Source organism: Amphibalanus amphitrite, unplaced genomic scaffold (assembly GCF_019059575.1).
Source record: "Amphibalanus amphitrite isolate SeventyFive unplaced genomic scaffold, NRLGWU_Aamphi_draft 000322F_arrow, whole genome shotgun sequence".
Classification (NCBI taxonomy): domain Eukaryota; kingdom Metazoa; phylum Arthropoda; class Thecostraca; order Balanomorpha; family Balanidae; genus Amphibalanus; species Amphibalanus amphitrite.
In genome coordinates this window covers 342,632-357,186 of record NW_024881817.1, presented here as the reverse complement: position 1 = coordinate 357,186, position 14,555 = coordinate 342,632, and the positions used below count along the sequence as shown (strand labels likewise).

At 51.8% G+C, this 14,555-nt stretch overlaps 1 protein-coding gene and 1 long non-coding RNA gene across 3 annotated transcripts in view; one reads left to right on the top strand and one right to left on the bottom strand.

The window, feature by feature from the left end:
- Positions 1-14,555, top strand: part of LOC122388426 (calcium-binding protein E63-1-like) — a 69,696-nt gene that overhangs the window by 26,630 nt on the left and 28,511 nt on the right. For both annotated transcript variants that reach the window (XM_043379497.1, XM_043379496.1), the window contains exon 2: positions 13,795-14,001. Coding sequence is in view for 1 of the 2 variants with exons in the window: in XM_043379496.1 (XP_043235431.1) it covers positions 13,912-14,001 (90 nt within the window). In the remaining variant the exon portion in view is untranslated. The remainder of the gene's footprint in view (positions 1-13,794; positions 14,002-14,555) is intronic.
- LOC122388427 lies at positions 4,181-8,949 on the bottom strand. The gene is made up of 2 exons (XR_006257787.1): positions 8,671-8,949; positions 4,181-5,041 (listed from the first exon to the last, which is right to left on the bottom strand). It is a non-coding gene; the product is annotated as an uncharacterized LOC122388427 (long non-coding RNA).

Here is a 14,555-nt window from a genome sequence, read left to right as displayed (position 1 = left end):
CTGTGCGGCGCTCGCAGATGGCCGTGTTTCAGCTTGTGGCACAGCTTGCAGTTCAGCATGAAAGATGAAAAAAATGTAACGCATCGCTTCTCTAACACACTCCAGCCCACGGTTCCGGAGCTAGAGCTCGCAGGGCACTCAGTAGCCCGGGCTTTCCGCGGCGGACGTATCTAAAATTTGAAAACCGGGCTGGGTAACTAGGTCCGTCCGGGCTGCCTGCATCGTCTCCGTATAGCCACGGCTTTTGGAACAGCACCGGCGACCGAACGGGTAAGCCTCCGTTGGCTTTACACGATCCACGACTACCAGCGTTATAGGTGCCCGAAGCCCTATCTATTCGTTGCTGGTAGTTAAGCTGTCGTCACAGACCTAACCGAAATGACCGCTGCACGGCCGGAGTAAATCGACTGACAGCGGGGTGGCCAGTACCGACTTACCGCGATCACCCGACTCGCATGCTTTGGTATTTAATGTTCACCCCCGTCCTGCAGCATCACACGTTTCTTCGCGGGACATTACTTAACCGGCGGCATACGTCTCCTCGCTGGGACGCCTGGGGTCCTAACCATCTCCGAAACTACCTACGTCACTTATCGAATGTCATCCTGCGCTGATCACTCAATGGACCGATAGCGGACCTAACCTATCTTTTAAAAACCGGGCGGGGTCACTAGGTCCCTCCGGGCTGCCTGCATCGTCTCCGTATAGCCACGGCTTTATGGGGCCCGCACCGGCAACCGAACGGATTAGCCTTTGTCGGCTCTGCACTCATCCTCAATAATCGATCCTCAACTCGCTCTCACCCTTTCTCTTCACTTCGCGACTTATTGCACGTATCCAGGGCTTACCCAAGCGAGGCCTACTATTTAAGTGGGGTCTATCCGAGCTGAGCTTCATTCAGGAAATCCGATTCCTCTACGTGTACAGTCTTCAATTCCATTTCACTCGCTTCTTATCTCCCTCCTAACCCATGGCCGCGTCGGTGGACTTTCCACGCACAGGGGCGTGACGTGCATCATCTATCTCCCCGGTTCCGTCCCTTGCAGTGTCCCCAGTGTCCATGTGGGGTAAAGTTACAAATATTTCGTGTGCGGCAAGGTCTATGTGTGCTCCTTATATTCGGACCGCTGGATAGGGTAGAGCGCCAGGAAATCCGCTGGCGAGGGCACTTGGGAGTCAACCGGAGAAGCTCCAGTATCGCTTGGGCTAGGGAGGTCCCGTATGTGTTGTGTATAATCGCTATCATTTGGACCGTGGAATAATTTGGGGAGGATGGAGTGCCAGGAAATCCACTGGCAAGGGCACTTAGGAGTCAACCGGAGAAGCTCCAGTATCGGTTAGGCTAGGGAGGTCCTGTATGTGTTGTGTGTAATCGCTATTGTTTGGACCGTGGGATAATTTGGGGAGGATGGAGTGCCAGGAAATCCACTGGCAAGGGCACTTAGGGAGTCAACCGGAGAAGCTCCAGTATCGGTTAGGCTAGGGAGGTCCTGTGTGTATTGTGTGTAATCGCTATTGTTTGGACCGTGGGATAATTTGGGGAGGATGGAGTGCCAGGAAATCCACTGGCAAGGGCACTTAGGAGTCAACCGGAGAAGCTCCAGTATCGGTTAGGCTAGGGAGGCCCTGCATGTGTTGTGTATAATCGCTTTGTGCACTGTGTAAACTCAACAGATAAAGAGAACTGATCGTTGTAAATTACTCTGGCCGGACACCTTGGAAACGACCTCTTTCCTGACTGTGGGTTAGCATATGGCCTTTTATGCTCCATCCTCCGATTCCTGCCCCTTCAGCACTACTCACACTCGTATTTCAATATTTACAAGTCCCATTTATTTACATACTCCGACGCAACACCTTAAATTCCTTTACAAGTCAAATTTAAAGGAAACATTCTGGGCCCAGGCCGCCCATCAACTGAGCCCCACAAGCCGCGCGGTGCGGTACACAGTCGCCCGTCCCTTTCCCGACTCCCCACGGTGCATAATCCCCTCCGTCCGCTTAAATCACAACGGGGCGCCAGACGACTGAAGAGGGCCCACGTCGGCACGCGTGTCGCACTACGCGCACAGTTACATAATTGATCAAAATCGAATTGTGAAATTAAGCTACCTAGACTGAAAGTCCCAAGAATAAATTTAAATACCTAAGCTGAATGGCCTAAAATATTGCGGACGACACCTAAAAGGGGAATATAATGTGGCTCACATAGCAGTAACGAAAGGGGGGGGGGGGGTTACTTGGAGGATTTAGGGACTAGGTGCGCACCCGTGTTCACCGCGTGACCTTACTTGAGATGGAGTCGCTGACATGATGGTCGTGACCGTCCAGCGCCCGGCCAGGCGGCCGGAGCCGCCGCCGGCGCCGTGATGCCTGCCGCTGGTCTCTCGTGGGCTGTCCACGGTGTCGGATGTGAGCCGAGAGCGAAGAGCGGCGTGGGATCCGTCGTCCGAGAGAGAGCCAGAGAGCGCGGAATGCGTCGTCCGAGAGAGCTTTTCAGTTCCGTTTCATCACCTTATACTTCTGATGACGTCATACTTCAGAGGGCCGGGCAGCATCACCTTGTCCAATCTCCGTCCTCCATTCTCAGAAGCTGCACTCGGCTCCGCCCTCGAAAGTTCGTGATTTGCTGACAAAGTTCGGTTCCCCTCCGGCCATGGCAGTCGCACCCTTTCACGCAGCGACCGGGTGGAATTCGCCGCCGGCGCTCACGGCGCCTGAGGCGCCAGGTGGCGGGCCTGGCCCTCTGCTCCCCTTGTTTTGAAGTCAGGTCCGGCCAGATGTCCTATATTTTGTCGTTGGCGACCGAGTTCCATTTCATCCTGTTTTCGTACAACCCGGGTCGGTCTCCGCTCCCCTTTCTTGTTTTGGTTCAAATCAGGGCCGGTCTGCACTCCCCTCTCCTTGTTCTCTGGCGGGGTGCCGAGCGTGGGACAGAGTCTTGTTTTCCAAAGGCTAACTGATTAATGGCTCGAGGCTGGCAGAATGGCGCGTTTCGGTATGCTATTTGTTGGCTTCAGATCCGGGTTCTCATGAAGTGGGGTGGTCATCTATAGAGGACCCCTGTTTGTCAGAGCCTACTGCGCCGTCTGTGTGGACGCCAGCTGGGACGGAGAGAGGGTATCACAGCCGATTTAGCCGGCTGACCGTGTCTGTGCGGCGCTCGCAGATGGCCGTGTTTCAGCTTGTGGCACAGCTTGCAGTTCAGCATGAAAGATGAAAAAAATGTAACGCATCTGCGTTACATTTTCAGACCTCTTTTTATAGTCGCGCCCCGCGACTAAACGTTTGAGAGCCCGCTTCTGCCGTGCTATTTGGTGCCGTTTCGTCGTGTTTCTTGGTGACTTCTGTGACGAGAGCGGGTGGCCGTCTTCTAAAGGATTGGTAGCTATTTCAACAGGAGTGTTCGGTTGGGGAGGATGGCATAATACGAGCTTGGATGATTGGGACATAAGAAGTGCGGGTTTTTGTGTCATTGCACAGTATTTCAGGCCATCCTTACATTTCCAGAATTAAAAACATTCACGTACTATCCCGTAATACACCACAAACTACACATCAAATTATTTGCGCGCAAAACAATGGAAATTGAATGAAACCATTGAAATAATTAACACATGACAATACAAAAAAAAAATAACATTGGTACATTTGGTCACTATAATTCAGATCAAATTAGCGATAACATACCGGTGCAGATTGTGGTATGCCAAAGAAGTGAGCACGGCACCTGATGGTGGCTCCATGAGCCACGACAGCTCCGGTCCGGGATGGCCGCGATGACGGACTGGCGGTCGTCCGCGATTTGGTCTCGAACCGGCCGGCTGCTGCTGTAGTCGTGTCCCAGTTCCGGATTTCCCCAGTCTCGTAGTTGTAGTCGTAGTCCTCGCCGACCATCGATGTCGTACGCAGCTGCCCTGGTGAGCTGTCAGGGCTGGCTATGATCGGCCCAGAACTCGTCGTCTGTGGCTGAGCCTGGTTGAACGTGGCTTCCAAGCTGTTTCTGCTGGTCTGGTGGCCGCAGAGGCTGCGCTCTGGTGTAGACTGCCGATGATGGTTTGGCTGTCACATCTGGCGGCAGGTGTGGTTCCACTGCAGCCTGCTCCATGATTACTTGGCTGTGACGTTGAGAACATCGCTCCGGCCTGCTGCAGATCACATGATCGGTCTCGAAGTTTGGGAAATGGGAGCCACCTGCAATTGATGAACGGCGGATCACCGCCTGCCAGTGCGGCGGGCGGTCCAGAAATCGGCCCGCAGACTGGCCCGGTCCATTACAGCTGTCCATTTTGGTTGAAACAGGCAGCATTGAGGTGTCCCTGAATGGTCGTGTCTAATGATGCTTCATGGTTGTAGTTGTCGTCACCATTACTCCGGTTGCCGTCTGATTTTGTCGTCACAGACGTGCGATGTAACTGCTAACAACATTGTAGTTTTGGTTCTATTCGTGTCTCCTTCTCCTTCTTCCGGTCTTCTGTTGTTATTTATTTCCGGCGTTGCCTTCATTTTGAGTTCCATTGGGCACTGGCTGTCAGGCAGTCGCTGTTGATGACTACCTTTTTTCTGTTCTTCTGTCGGCGTCTCTTCTTCTCTGTGCTGCACGTTTGCTCTTCCAAATGGCTTCGTGATGTTACAGTTCTTCAATCATTTGCATTTTACTCTTCTCAGCTGTCGTTTCCTTTCTGTGATTGCATGTATCCATTGCCATTTAGTATCAACGTCGTTTCCATCGGTATACTACTTCAATGTCTTCTTTCTCGCCGTCACTCGGCTGTGTGTTGTCCTTCTTGTTCTTATCGCAATTCAGCTTTCCATACTGCTTCTAAAACGTGCCTCAATCATTTACAATCTGCGCTGTCACCTTCATTTCAGTATGCTGCGTCCTATTGGTGACTTTTGCCTTCTTCAATCCTGATTTTCATTTCAGCACATTCAATTTCTTCATAGCGTCGTGCTCAGTCGTATTTTTAGTACGTTCATTGGGTTCGGCAACATACATGACTGCCTGTTCTGTAACGGGGGTTTCCGTCACGGAGAACGGCTCGTGGACGGTTGCCGGTCTCCTGTCAGTTCTCTCCAGAGGCGGGTAAGTCCACGGGTCACACATAGGTCACTGCACCTTTTTGGTATAGGATGGGTACAATCTCTTAAAAATTGGGTTAAAATGGCATCCTCGGTGTGATTACTCTAACTTTGGATCACGGGATTTCACTCAAGGTTAGGGTTCGCTAGATGTGAGCCACATAATTTTAGTTAGCGATACCTGTAGCCAAAAAAAAAAAAATATATACCAAGCCCGCTCGCCCGTCACTAAAAATTGATCCTCGATTTACCCTTATCACTTCATGATATATACACCCTCCAGCAATCCACGCTTTCTGATTTCAATCAAATCAATTTAACCCGAGTAACGCTGCACTGAGTGACCAGCTCCCACTGCATCTAGCTCAGACATAATATGTTTTCTCACTCACGCTCGCATTTCCTCTGAAATTTTAGCTTTGGGTTCGGCAATGCACGTCCGTCCACCGACTTCATGTTTCCTTTGATTGATCCTACCCCACGTTGGGTACGCCAAATCTGTAGCGGGGTTTCGCGGCGTTGCGGGGCTAACCGGGCAGTGTCTTTCGATATTGATAGAGAGCAAGAGAGCAAGAGAGCTCCGTCGGTGCGCTCCTAGAAGCCCTTCTCTGTATCCAGCCCCTCGCGAACCCGTTCCGACTCTGACTCTATCTTTCCGGGGCGATCAATCATCGGAAACACATAGGCCAGGGTTAGGGAATGGGAGATAATGATAAATGATAATCAATTACCCTCGATCATATTGGTATAGAAAATCAACTCTATTTAACAAAAAGTCCCACTCTCAAACAACAGCGCCCTTCCTAGCTTGAGGGTCATCTCCCACCAGATATATGTATCAATCATTCGTCCATTTATCCATCCCCTTACAACCATGTCATTCGTCCACTTATACCTCGTAATTTACCAGAGTTGACCATCTCCGGTCCCTCCCCTTTTTCCTAACTTCCCCCGGTGGTGCTAGGGCGCGCGCAAAGTCGTTATCGAGTCATTGGCCTTAAATGTCATTTAACCGTTATCCCTTCATAACCACAATGTTCCGTACATCAGACAAACTCTTCATAATGCTCACGCTACACAATTAGAGATACGACCCACCATATATTTCGGCACTCGACCTTCGCGTTACGTGACTTATTGCGGTCCGTCCCATCACCATGTCGAACTACCTACACAAAAAAAAAACATAAATGTCTTCGGCCAGCGGTTCCGAGACTACGGCTCGCAGGACACTGTGTAGTCCGGTTTCCGCGGGGGACTTATTTGAAATTTGAGACCGGGGCTGGGTAACTAAGGTCCGTCCGGGCTGCCTGCGTCGTCTCCGTATAGCCGCGGTTTTCGGGCCAGCCCCCGGCGACCGAAAAGGGTTAGTCGTTCGTCGGCTTTACACGAATCCATGACTACCAGTTTATGCCAAATTGCCTATAATAAAACGAAAACTAAGCGTACCACGGCCCGCAATGGGCTTATCTAAAATTTGAAACCGGGCTGGGTAACTAGGTCCGTCCGGGCTGCCTGCATCGTCTCCGTATAGCCACGGCTTTTGGAACAGCACCGGCGACCGAACGGGTAAGCCTCCGTTGGCTTTACACGATCCACGACTACCAGCGTTATAGGTGCCCGAAGCCCTATCTATTCGTTGCTGGTAGTTAAGCTGTCGTCACAGACCTAACCGAAATGACCGCTGCACGGCCGGAGTAAATCGACTGACAGCGGGGTGGCCAGTACCGACTTACCGCGATCACCCGACTCGCATGCTTTGGTATTTAATGTTCACCCCCGTCCTGCAGCATCACACGTTTCTTCGCGGGACATTACTTAACCGGCGGCATACGTCTCCTCGCTGGGACGCCTGGGGTCCTAACCATCTCCGAAACTACCTACGTCACTTATCGAATGTCATCCTGCGCTGATCACTCAATGGACCGATAGCGGACCTAACCTATCTTTTAAAAACCGGGCGGGGTCACTAGGTCCCTCCGGGCTGCCTGCATCGTCTCCGTATAGCCACGGCTTTATGGGGCCCGCACCGGCAACCGAACGGATTAGCCTTTGTCGGCTCTGCACTCATCCTCAATAATCGATCCTCAACTCGCTCTCACCCTTTCTCTTCACTTCGCGACTTATTGCACGTATCCAGGGCTTACCCAAGCGAGGCCTACTATTTAAGTGGGGTCTATCCGAGCTGAGCTTCATTCAGGAAATCCGATTCCTCTACGTGTACAGTCTTCAATTCCATTTCACTCGCTTCTTATCTCCCTCCTAACCCATGGCCGCGTCGGTGGACTTTCCACGCACAGGGGCGTGACGTGCATCATCTATCTCCCCGGTTCCGTCCCTTGCAGTGTCCCCAGTGTCCATGTGGGGTAAAGTTACAAATATTTCGTGTGCGGCAAGGTCTATGTGTGCTCCTTATATTCGGACCGCTGGATAGGGTAGAGCGCCAGGAAATCCGCTGGCGAGGGCACTTGGGAGTCAACCGGAGAAGCTCCAGTATCGCTTGGGCTAGGGAGGTCCCGTATGTGTTGTGTATAATCGCTATCATTTGGACCGTGGAATAATTTGGGGAGGATGGAGTGCCAGGAAATCCACTGGCAAGGGCACTTAGGAGTCAACCGGAGAAGCTCCAGTATCGGTTAGGCTAGGGAGGTCCTGTATGTGTTGTGTGTAATCGCTATTGTTTGGACCGTGGGATAATTTGGGGAGGATGGAGTGCCAGGAAATCCACTGGCAAGGGCACTTAGGGAGTCAACCGGAGAAGCTCCAGTATCGGTTAGGCTAGGGAGGTCCTGTGTGTATTGTGTGTAATCGCTATTGTTTGGACCGTGGGATAATTTGGGGAGGATGGAGTGCCAGGAAATCCACTGGCAAGGGCACTTAGGAGTCAACCGGAGAAGCTCCAGTATCGGTTAGGCTAGGGAGGCCCTGCATGTGTTGTGTATAATCGCTTTGTGCACTGTGTAAACTCAACAGATAAAGAGAACTGATCGTTGTAAATTACTCTGGCCGGACACCTTGGAAACGACCTCTTTCCTGACTGTGGGTTAGCATATGGCCTTTTATGCTCCATCCTCCGATTCCTGCCCCTTCAGCACTACTCACACTCGTATTTCAATATTTACAAGTCCCATTTATTTACATACTCCGACGCAACACCTTAAATTCCTTTACAAGTCAAATTTAAAGGAAACATTCTGGGCCCAGGCCGCCCATCAACTGAGCCCCACAAGCCGCGCGGTGCGGTACACAGTCGCCCGTCCCTTTCCCGACTCCCCACGGTGCATAATCCCCTCCGTCCGCTTAAATCACAACGGGGCGCCAGACGACTGAAGAGGGCCCACGTCGGCACGCGTGTCGCACTACGCGCACAGTTACATAATTGATCAAAATCGAATTGTGAAATTAAGCTACCTAGACTGAAAGTCCCAAGAATAAATTTAAATACCTAAGCTGAATGGCCTAAAATATTGCGGACGACACCTAAAAGGGGAATATAATGTGGCTCACATAGCAGTGACGAAAGGGGGGGGGGGTTACTTGGAGGATTTAGGGACTAGGTGCGCACCCGTGTTCACCGCGTGACCTTACTTGAGATGGAGTCGCTGACATGATGGTCGTGACCGTCCAGCGCCCGGCCAGGCGGCCGGAGCCGCCGCCGGCGCCGTGATGCCTGCCGCTGGTCTCTCGTGGGCTGTCCACGGTGTCGGATGTGAGCCGAGAGCGAAGAGCGGCGTGGGATCCGTCGTCCGAGAGAGAGCCAGAGAGCGCGGAATGCCTCCTCCGAGAGAGCTTTTCAGTTCCGTTTCATCACCTTATACTTCTGATGACGTCATACTTCAGAGGGCCGGGCAGCATCACCTTGTCCAATCTCCGTCCTCCATTCTCAGAAGCTGCACTCGGCTCCGCCCTCGAAAGTTCGTGATTTGCTGACAAAGTTCGGTTCCCCTCCGGCCATGGCAGTCGCACCCTTTCACGCAGCGACCGGGTGGAATTCGCCGCCGGCGCTCACGGCGCCTGAGGCGCCAGGTGGCGGGCCTGGCCCTCTGCTCCCCTTGTTTTGAAGTCAGGTCCGGCCAGATGTCCTATATTTTGTCGTTGGCGACCGAGTTCCATTTCATCCTGTTTTCGTACAACCCGGGTCGGTCTCCGCTCCCCTTTCTTGTTTTGGTTCAAATCAGGGCCGGTCTGCACTCCCCTCTCCTTGTTCTCTGGCGGGGTGCCGAGCGTGGGACAGAGTCTTGTTTTCCAAAGGCTAACTGATTAATGGCTCGAGGCTGGCAGAATGGCGCGTTTCGGTATGCTATTTGTTGGCTTCAGATCCGGGTTCTCATGAAGTGGGGTGGTCATCTATAGAGGACCCCTGTTTGTCAGAGCCTACTGCGCCGTCTGTGTGGACGCCAGCTGGGACGGTGAGAGGGTATCACAGCCGATTTAGCCGGCTGACCGTGTCTGTGCGGCGCTCGCAGATGGCCGTGTTTCAGCTTGTGGCACAGCTTGCAGTTCAGCATGAAAGATGAAAAAAATGTAACGCATCTGCGTTACATCTGCAGCGCGCCGTCAGCGTCTGCAGAGCGCCGCCAATGCCTCAGTTTCACGGAGAGGCCGCTGCCGTTGCGTTCTGGCGATTCTCATAGCTGACCGGCGCCGGCTGGCGGCCCCACATTAACGTCGAGACGTCAGCTGCGGCCGACGTGCGGAACTCCGCCGCGCGGACTCCGTCGAGCGGACAAGGTCACGGCAGGGACGGGAGGGGGGGGGGGGCAGCGGACAGCAAATAAACACGGCCAGCGGAACTATGTCTGAGGCAGTCAGAGAACACTCAAACTCAGCGCCGGGCAGAGTGATACAGAGATGGCACAGGTGGCGGCGGAAACCGGGGGTGGCAGAGCACTTCCTGAGAATTGCTCCAGGCCGGAAACGCCGCGGGAGAACGGAGTGGGAATGCTGAGAGACGGCGGAGAGAGAGAGAGAGAGAGAGAGAGAGAGAGAGAGAGAGAGAGAGAGAGAGAGAGAGAGAGAGAGAGAGAGAAGCGAATAAAAAGAGAGAGGGAGAGGGAGAGAGAGAGCAATAATTAGAGAGAGAGAGTGAGAGAGAGAGAGAGAGAGAGAGAGAGAGAGAGAGAGAGAGAGAGAGAGAGAGAGAGGAGAGAGAGAGAGAGAGAGAGAGAGAGAGAATGAGAGAGAATGAGATGCAAGAGCAAGAGAAATACAAGAAGTGGAAGCGAGGTAAACACATGTCACTTGTAGGGAAAACCACGTCCCGGTACAGCCAGCAAAGTCAATAACATCCTGTCGACCTTGTTAGAGACGGGGTGGAGCTCCTGTCTGACAGACACGGTCATCACACCTCGTTCCTCCCCCCATCCTGCCCCATCCCCGGCCGTCTCCTCCCACACCCAGCTGTCAATTACGGCGAGGTTGGTCATCAGGCCCCGAGAGGTCAAACAGGGTCACCCCGGCGCCGCCGCCGCCGCCGCCGCCGGCCGGCCATCAGTCCCTGTTTTCAGTGGCCCTTTCTGCCGCCCGTCCGGCGAGGTGGAAAACATATAGATCACCGCAGTGTCGCCGTCAGGCCGACAAAGGAGGAAAGGATCGGTCGGGAATCCGGCAAAGAAGGGTGGGTAATAGGAAGATGTGATTTCTGGTTTGAAAGTCACTTTTGGTATGAAGATTAGTCCTGGCCGTGTGGAAGTCGCATACTTGTCGCCTTTTCGAATGTCTTCAAATTTATTTAAAAGCAAAAAACAAAATGACACACTTTATCAAGCATCTCTTCTGCACACGCAAATATGGTATCCACAAACCACTTCGAGTCAGTTTATCAGATGAAGGTCAGGGCAATCTTGCGCCAATCTGCATCACCTTCGAAATTCTTAGCTGTTAGGCATTACGACAACAATTTTAGGAAATTTAAATTGCTAATATATTTTGTTGAAACCTACTAATTGGCGTTACGAAGTCGTGACCAATTGCTTATTATGTATATGTATGTACAATATACATAGTTACAACTACAGTTTACATTGCCAACTATTGCTGCATTCTGTTATAAGCTGCAACTCATTCATTTATATCGTGTCAAAATGCATCTTTCCTCTCAAAGGTTCCCCGTTGCTTTTGCTGTTCAATGTCCCTCGGCCCCATTTATCTGAGATGGTCTGCCCGCGGTTTGCAGTTTCTGTAATCCCTCTGATACATTGGGGCACATTGTCGGAATACCCGGCGGCCGGCGGGCTGCGTTATTGCCGCTGGGATGCAGTCAGAGTGGCCTGCTGGGGAGTGCTCCCGGCATCGCCGGCTGGGCCGAGTTTGACCGGGCAAGGTCGAGCTGTAGACCGGGCCAGGCCAATGCATACCAACTGCAGTTCAGGCTCACTGCGCTGTCTGGGATGACGTATTGTGTGTATTAATCACCAAGAAATGTTCGATATTTTGAGTCGGTTCCGCAATCGCTCAACAGATGGCAGCAGGGAATGTACGTGAACAGATCAAAAATGGCCTGTTATAACGCAACAGGGACTATTAAGCCAATCCCATTGAGCTCGCTGCTCTCTAATGGGAAACGTTGGCAAATATAATCATTAAAAGTTTACCTTTCTGACACATGGTAACCAAAGATGGTTTCAAATAAATGTAACACTTCTGCTATGATGAGTACGAGCGAAATTACATTAGTTTGTCGACCGCAAGACCAAAAACACTCTTGGTTAACTTATTTGCCGATGCATTTACAGTTTTATCTATTTCAGGCAGCTTTAGTATCTGCGACCCAACTAGCGTGTCCAAACCCAAATCAGCTGATTCGCGGCCGGACGGACATCCTACGACGCTGGCCACCCCCCACCCCCCCCCCCCCCACCCTGCTTCCGCCCCCCCCCCGATCTGGCGGTGTGCCAACTCCGCGGCAGCCGGGTGGACAGCTGCCCCGCCCACACGGGGTCGCCCCCCCCTCCCCGCGCTGAGGGGTGGGAGTGGGGGGTCACGCCACATGGTCAGCAGAAATGGTGTCAGGAGTGTCAGCTCAGTGCAGGAGGTCCGAGCTTCTCTCGGTGTCCGAGTTCAGACTGGTGACAGGGACAACCGAGCTGACACTGACACTGACAGCGGTGACAGACTGTCTGTCTGTCTGTCTGTCTGTCTGTCTGTCTGTCTGTCTGTCTGTCTGTCTGTCTGTCTGTCTGTCTGTCTGTCTGTCTCTCTGTCTGTCTCTCTCTCTCTCTCTCTCTCTCTCTCTCTCTCTCTCTCTCTCTCTCTCTCTCTCTCTCTCTCTCTCTCTCTCTCTCTCTCTCTCTCTCTCTCTCTCTCTCTCTCTCTCCTCTCTCTCTCTCTCTCTCTCTCTCTCTCTCTCTCTCTCTCTCTCTCTCTCTCTCTCTCTCTCTCTCTCTCTCTCTCTCTCTCTCTCTCTCTCTCTCTCTCTCTCTCTCTCTCTCTCTCTCTCAGTCTCTTCCTCTGCCTGTATCTCTCTCTCTCTCTCTCTCTCTCTCTCTCTCTCTCTCTCTCTCTCTTTCTCTTTCTGTGTCTCCATTTCTGTAGCAAAAGTTTGACCACGGGGGAGAGGGGGGAGGCGCTCTGGAGTCAGAGGAAGAGCCGCCGGGACTGTGGGGCCGTACGATAAATTTGGCTGGGGTGACGGCACTGAGAATAAAGGGTCGGTCAGGGACGTCGCAACCACCAACTACTGCTCTTATCTCCCCCTGTAAAGTGGATTTATATTGCTGGCAGACGGTCAGACAGCAGAGGATTCACTGCCAGTATGTGTATTATTGGGTGTCAGGCAGGTAGGTATGTACACCAGACAACAAGCAGTGTATGTCGTTACTGCAATGCTTAGGGACATAAGCATAACTAAAGGGGCGCTTTTGACTGTAGGATTAGTTGATGATCGTAATTTTGCTGATGTTTATTAATATTTTTTACTATTCCCCTGATAAATGAGAAGATAAGAACGGTTCAGATAACTCATGGCCTCAGAAGGCTGTTACCAGCAGGCACGCTATTGCAACAGCAATGCTGTTCTTCTCTTCAGCGAACGTATTGCAAAGTAATAAGATACCTCCGATGTTACCCTAAATTACCATCATTTCTGGTTTCCTTAATGCCGGCAATATCATCATTTACTCGTGTTAATGCTAGTGCTACCATTACTTTTCTGGCTCCAATAGCCCGCAGCGCAGAGGTGCTCTGTAGGTATCATTTTCGGTAGTTTGTTGCCGCCATTTTCTACCCCGTAACTAAGCAGCAACTAATGCCTGGAAACATTTTGGCCCGTTCGAGATTTCTTGTGTCTATCATATACCTACTGGTGTTGCTCGGATGATTGCGCCAGTTGCAGCCCTGCATTATCAACCAGAGTAGGCAAGTCTCCAGTGTCGAAACAGGTACAATGCATCTAATTGTGATTATGCATAAAAGCATTTTCTGGCAGATTGAAATTACACCATACCGTTGAGTTAATAGCAGTCGCCTCGGGGTAATTAAAGCCTGATGAAAATATTTGCTCTCGTGATATAAAATATAATACCTCGCACAACATGCATTGTTTTTCTTCAAATGCAGATCAAGAGAACCATACATCCAGGGAATAGGTTGACTCACCTGGTACACATTACTTTTCTCATACAGTTATGGCAGCCTTCTTCAGTTTCTTCTCAGAAGGAAAACACAGTTGTAATTAACAATTTATCTCTCTCATTATTACTGTCTCATTTACAGAGCTCTGTGAGCGGTGAAGGGAGACCTCATCACGCTGCGCTCCGCGCTGGCCACGCGCTGGCTCCTGTGACGTCACTGGTCTGCGGCCGCTGACGTCACTGGTCCGGCGGTGACGTCATGTCCAGCCGGATGGGGAACCGACCGACCAGCTCTGAGAAGGCGGCGCTGCCCCGGCTGGCGACCGCCGCCGGCACTCACCACCGACCGGTAAGGCACTCACCACCGACCAGTAAGGCACCCGCCACCTACTGGTACGGTACCCGCCACCGACCGGTAAGGCACCCGCCACCGACCAGTAAGGCACTCTCATGACCAAGCAAAATTGGTGGTGCGAGCACGAGTCCCACTCCCATGTGCAAAACGTTCAGGGGTGGATAATTGTGCCGAGTTCGGGTAGCACGAGCTTTCCCAATTCCACGCCGGCTTGGCTTTAGAGCCGCAACAGACGGCGGAGGTCAAGGTCACCGCTAGGGCGGCGGCGGATTTGCTGCGCCCGTGCTACCCCAACTCAGCACATTTGTCCACCCCTGAAAACGTTCGATAGGGCATTTCGATCGATAGTCTTATTATCCCACTAATCAAATATTTGTTCTTAAGATGGAACGACTACAACCGATAAAACCCTTCAGAAAATGAATTGGTATCGTAAAAGCACACCAATTACATATATAGTTTTTTAATAGATGGCAACAGGCAACATTACCTGATGAATAGCAGTCGCATAAAAGTAATGTTATCAGTACCTATAAATAAAGGAACGC